The sequence below is a fragment of the Silurus aristotelis genome (genome assembly GCF_946808225.1).
Source record: "Silurus aristotelis genome assembly, chromosome: 7".
NCBI classification, from domain to species: Eukaryota; Metazoa; Chordata; class Actinopteri; order Siluriformes; family Siluridae; genus Silurus; species Silurus aristotelis.
This window is the reverse complement of record NC_139580.1, coordinates 434,976-440,975: the sequence shown is the minus strand read 5'-3', so window position 1 is coordinate 440,975 and position 6,000 is coordinate 434,976. Positions and strand designations below refer to the sequence as shown.

Here is a 6,000-nt window from a genome sequence, read left to right as displayed (position 1 = left end):
TATTTGAATGTGTGTTGCACACACTCAGGTCGGTGTTTGAATGAGACGCTCGACATGCTCAGCTTTTTGTCTGTGTTTTCTCTCCTGTTTGTACGTCAGCGGTGGAAAAGTGGAGAAAGGGATGAGGACAAGGATGAGAAGAGAGAGAGGACAATGGAGAAGGGCGAGTGTGTGCAGGAGGAAGTGGTGGTGACATCACAGCTGACACCAGCACACACACAGGAGAGGTGAGGAGCTTCAGAACAATGTGTGTTGCATCGGAGCATAGACACACAGTTTGATCATTACTATATATGGTTGTGTTTTAGCCCCACCCCCTTATTTCTAACTGCATGTAAATTATTATACATACTGATTTACCTACCAGTTTTATTTCCTTTACAACTTCCTGTACAACAAAACACCTGTGTTTTAGATGCTACACTGTAATGGTTTATGCTTCTGCTGTACACACTGTTACTACACAAACCTAAGAACATGCGCACCAACAATCGCTCCAGTAACATCCGCACCAACATTCGCCTCTGTAACAACATCCACACCAACATCCGCACTAACAATCGCCTCGGTAACAACATCCGCACCAACATTCGCCACTGTAACAACATCCGCACCAACATCCGCACCAACAATCTCCTCGGTAACAACATCCGCACCAACAATCTCCTCGGTAACAACATCCGCACCAACATTCGCCACCGTAACAACATCCGCACCAACATTCGCCACTGTAACAACATCCGCACCAACATTCGCCACCGTAACAACATCCGCACCAACATTCGCCACCGTACCAACATCCGCACCAACATTCGCCACCGTAACAACATCCGCACCAACATTCGCCACCGTACCAACATCCGCACCAACATCCGCACCAACAATCGCCTCGGTAACAACATCTGCACCAACATTCGCCACTGTAACAACATCCGCACCAACATCCGCACCAACAATCGCCTCGGTACCAACATCCGCACCAACATTCACCTCTGTACCAACATCCGCACCAACAATCGCCTTGGTTACAACATCCGCACCAACATTCGCCACTGTAACAACATCCGCACCAACATCCGCACCAACAATCGCCTCGGTAACAACATCCGCACCAACATTCGCCTCGGTAACAACATCCGCACCAACAATCGCCTCGGTAACAACATCCGCACCAACATCCGCCTCTGTAACAACATCCGCCTCTGTAACAACATCCGCACCAACAATCGCCTCTGTAACAACATCCGCCTCTGTAACAACATCCGCACCAACATTCGCCTCTGTAACAACATCCGCACCAACATTCGCCTCTGTAACAACATCCGCCTCTGTAACAACATCCGCACCAACATTCGCCTCTGTAATAACATCCGCCTCTGTAACAACATCCGCACCAACATCCGCCTCTGTAACAACATCCGCACCAACATTCGCCTCTGTAACAACATCCGCCTCTGTAACAACATCCGCACCAACATTCGCCTCTGTAATAACATCCGCCTCTGTAACAACATCCGCACCAACATTCGCCTCTGTAACAACATCCGCCTCTGTAACAACATCCGCACCAACATTCGCCTCTGTAACAACATCCGCCTCTGTAACAACATCCGCACCAACATTCGCCTCTGTAACAACATCCGCACCAACATTCGCCTCTGTAACAACATCCGCCTCTGTAACAACATCCGCACCAACATTCGCCTCTGTAATAACATCCGCCTCTGTAACAACATCCGCACCAACATCCGCCTCTGTAACAACATCCGCACCAACATTCGCCTCTGTAACAACATCCGCCTCTGTAACAACATCCGCACCAACATTCGCCTCTGTAATAACATCCGCCTCTGTAACAACATCCGCACCAACATTCGCCTCTGTAACAACATCCGCACCAACATTCGCCTCTGTAACAACATCCGCCTCTGTAACAACATCCGCACCAACAATCGCCTCGGGAACAACAATATAGTGTGTTTTTTTCTTGTGTGTTATTGTCTTGTATAGTGTGTTTTTGTCTTGTGTGTTTTGTCTTGTATAGTGTGTTATTTTCTTGTATAGTGTGTTTTGTCTTGTGTGTTTTTTCTTGTGTGTTTTTTCTTGTTTGTTATTGTCTTGTATAGTGTGTTTTGTCTTGTATAGTGTGTTTTGTCTTGTGTGTTTTTTTTCTTGTGTTATTGTCTTGTATAGTGTATTTTGTCTTGTCTTGTGTGTTTTTGTCTTGTGTGTTTTGTCTTGTGTGTTTTTCTTGTATAGTGTTTTTTTTTCTTGTGTGTTATTGTCTTGTATAGTGTGTTTTTGTCTTGTGTGTTTTGTCTTGTGTGTTTTTTCTTGTTTGTTATTGTCTTGTATAGTGTGTTTTGTCTTGTATAGTGTGTTTTGTCTTGTGTGTTTTTTTTCTTGTGTTATTGTCTTGTATAGTGTATTTTGTCTTGTCTTGTGTGTTTTTGTCTTGTGTGTTTTTGTCTTGTGTGTTTTGTCTTGTGTGTTATTGTCTTGTATAGTGTGGTTTTGTCTTGTGTGTTTTGTCTTGTGTGTTTTGTCTTGTGTAGTGTGGTTTTGTCTTGTTTTTGTTTCTTGTTATTGTCTTGTATAGTGTGTTTTGTCTTGTGTGTTTTGTTTTGTCTTGTATAAAGTTGTTTTGCCTCGTGTGTTTTATCTGGTATAGTGGTGTTTTGTCTTGTGTGTTTTTTCTTGTGTGCTTTTTCTTGTTTGTTATTGTCTTGTATAGTGTGTTTTGTCTTGTATAGTGTGTTTTGTCTTGTGTGTTTTTTTTCTTGTGTTATTGTCTTGTATAGTGTATTTTGTCTTGTCTTGTGTGTTTTTGTCTTGTGTGTTTTGTCTTGTGTGTTTTTCTTGTATAGTGTTTTTTTTTCTTGTGTGTTATTGTCTTGTATAGTGTGTTTTTGTCTTGTGTGTTTTGTCTTGTGTGTTTTTTCTTGTTTGTTATTGTCTTGTATAGTGTGTTTTGTCTTGTGTGTTTTTTCTTGTGTGCTTTTTCTTGTTTGTTATTGTCTTGTATAGTGTGTTTTGTCTTGTGTGTTTTTTTTCTTGTGTTATTGTCTTGTATAGTGTATTTTGTCTTGTCTTGTGTGTTTTTGTCTTGTGTGTTTTTGTCTTGTGTGTTTTTCTTGTATAGTGTTTTTTTTTCTTGTGTGTTATTGTCTTGTATAGTGTGTTTTTGTCTTGTGTGTTTTGTCTTGTGTAGTGTGGTTTTGTCTTGTTTTTGTTTCTTGTGTTATTGTCTTGTATAGTGTGTTTTGTCTTGTGTGTTTTGTTTTGTCTTGTATAAAGTTGTTTTGCCTTGTGTGTTTTATCTGGTATAGTGGTGTTTTGTCTTGTGTGTTTTGTCTTGTGTGTTTTGTCTTTTGTGTTTTGTCTTGTGTGTTTTTGTCTTGTATAGTGTGTTTTTGTCTTGTGTGTTGTCTTGTGTTTTGTCTTGTATAGTGTGTTTTTGTCTTGTGTGTTTTGTCTTGTATAGTGTGTTTTTGTCTTGTGTTTTTGTCTTGTGTGTTTTGTCTTGTGTGTTTTTGTCTTGTCTTGTGTGTTGTCTTGTGTGTGTTGTCTTGTATAGTGTTGTTTTGTCTTGTGTGTTTTGTCTTGTGTAGTGTTGTTTTGTCTTGTGTGTTTTTGTATAGTGTTTTTTTGTCTTGTGTGTTTTGTCTTGTAGAGTCCAAGCTGAATGTATAGTGTTATTTATGTCTGTACTTTGAGAGTCACAAACAGCTGAATCCAAATTCCTTGTGTGTGTAAACACACCTGGCCAATAAACCTGATTCTGATTACAACTGGAACAACAACCACCTTAACAGATATTTCGCCTGTTTCTTTCTCCCGTCTCTCTCTAACAGCATGAATCATTTGCTAATGGACTTGTTAAAGATGGCTGCCCGAATGGAGGAGATTAGCGGCGCCCCGCCCATCCCCCACCCAGGTGAGCAGCGCATCGTCATCACTGTGGTATACATGTTCTCTGTGAGAGAAATGACCTTCTCTGAAAAGCCCTGTAGCATGTTGGGAATTCAAGTGCAGCTTTTAAAATGTATTTTATTTTGAAATGTTATGTAGTCAGCATTATAGCTTTACACAGATAATGTGAAGATAAAAATGAAGATGTTGTTTATAAGTGTAAGTTTGTCCCTGATGAACAAGTCGGTGGAGACTGTGGTGAAGAAAAAACTCCCTGAGATGCAGAAGGAAGAAACCTTGAGAGGAACCAGACTCAAGAGTGACACTAAGGTTTAACCAGCACCACCGTCTCTGTGCTATGATGAAGCCTAAATCCTGACTGATACGTTCCATAAATGTTATTCCTCAGTAGATGTGAGCAGAAGTCAAATCAAGTCAAGAAGCTTTTATTGTCCTTTCAACCATAAATATCTGACGCATTACACAGTGAAATCAAACAACGTTCCTCCAGAACCTTGGTGCTGCATACAACAACAATCACAGAAAACAGAGTTAAGGACTGTAAGTGTCCTCAACACAGAAAGTGCATCGTGTGCAACCTGGTGCAAAAAGTGCAAAGACAACACAAGACAGTGTAGGACAAATACACAAAACACAAAATAGCACCGCCAGTAAACCTGTTGTGTATTACACACTGGTGTGTGTAAAGGAGTAAAGTGAACATTGTAATTATCAAAAAATTTGAACAAAATGTTGTGCAAAAGAGCAAAAAGCAGCAGTCCAGAAAAGATGTGCAACAACGGCATGTGAACAGTTTATGGTAATGAAGTGATGTAGTGTGAGTGGGAAGTGTGTCCGATTGTGTGTTTGTACAGTTCAGTCACACAGGTGTGTGTGTGTGTGTGAGTGTGTGAGTTAAGAAGCCTGATGGCTTGAGGGAAGAAGCTGTTACACAGTCTGGATGTGATGCCCAAATACTTCGGAACTGCTTTCCTGATGGCAGGAGGGTGTAGGGTGTATTTGAGGGGTGTGTGTGTGTGTGTGTGTGTGTGTGTGTGTGTGAGGGGTGTGTGTGGTCGTCCACAATGCTGTTGGCTTTGCGGATGCAGCGTGTGGTGTAAATGTCTGAGAGAGACTCTGATGATTTTCTCAGCTGTCCTCACTATCCTCTGAAGGGTCTTGCGATCCGAGACGGTGCAGTTCCCAAACCAGGCAGTGATGCAGCTGCTCAAGATGCTCTCAATGGTCCCTCTGTAGAACATGGTCAGGAAGGGGGTAGGGAGATGAGCTTTCCTTAGACTTCTCAGGAATTAGAGACGCTGCTGGGCTTTCTTGGTGATGGAGCTGGTGTTGAGTGACCAGCCAAATGAACACACAGGAATTTTGGAGCTCTTGATGATCTCCACAGAGGATCCAGTGGAGAGTGGTCACTCTGTGTTCTCCTGAAGTCAACAAACATCTCTTTAGTTTTGTCGACGTTCAGAGACAGGTTGTTGGCTTTACACCAGGCTTTTAACCGTTGCACCTCCTCTCTGTATGCTGACTCATCGTTCTTGCTGATGAGACCCACCACGGTCGTGTCAATGGCGAACTTGATGTTAAGTCATAACTCAGCAAAGTGAACAGCATTGGGCTGAGCACACAGCCATGAGGGGCCCCAGTGCTCAGTGTGGTGCTGCTGGAGATGCTGTTTCCGATCCGGACCGATTGAGGGCTCCCAGTCAGAAAAGTCCAGGATCCAGTTACAGAGTGTTGTAGTGAATTTAACTCGCAAAAAGGCAAATATTTGAGTGATTATACCGGGTTATAGTTACTCCTAAATATTTAAATTATGTTGTTGAATTGACGGTAATGGAATTAACGTTACACTTATTTGGTCTGTTTGTCCGGCGAACAGACAGTATAATCTTCTATTAGTTCTATATAAAGAGGTGTCTCCCCGGCCGAGAAAGACGCGACCCCCCTTTACTTTATACCGCACAATTAATACAGCATGTAGTTCAGATCGAATATTGCAGGAACCTCAAAATGTGAGCGGCACTCAGAGACAATCACTTATGACAAATACGGCGTTTAATTAACGAGACA

General features: G+C 42.1%; 1 protein-coding gene across 1 annotated transcript in view; it reads left to right on the top strand.

The window, feature by feature from the left end:
* akap9 (A kinase (PRKA) anchor protein 9) overlaps positions 1 to 6,000 on the top strand; it is a 195,868-nt gene that overhangs the window by 53,591 nt on the left and 136,277 nt on the right. The window contains exons 20-21 of the mRNA XM_083547457.1: positions 100 to 227; positions 3,855 to 3,937. Of these exons, the coding sequence (XP_083403583.1) occupies positions 100 to 227; positions 3,855 to 3,937 (211 nt within the window). The remainder of the gene's footprint in view (positions 1 to 99; positions 228 to 3,854; positions 3,938 to 6,000) is intronic.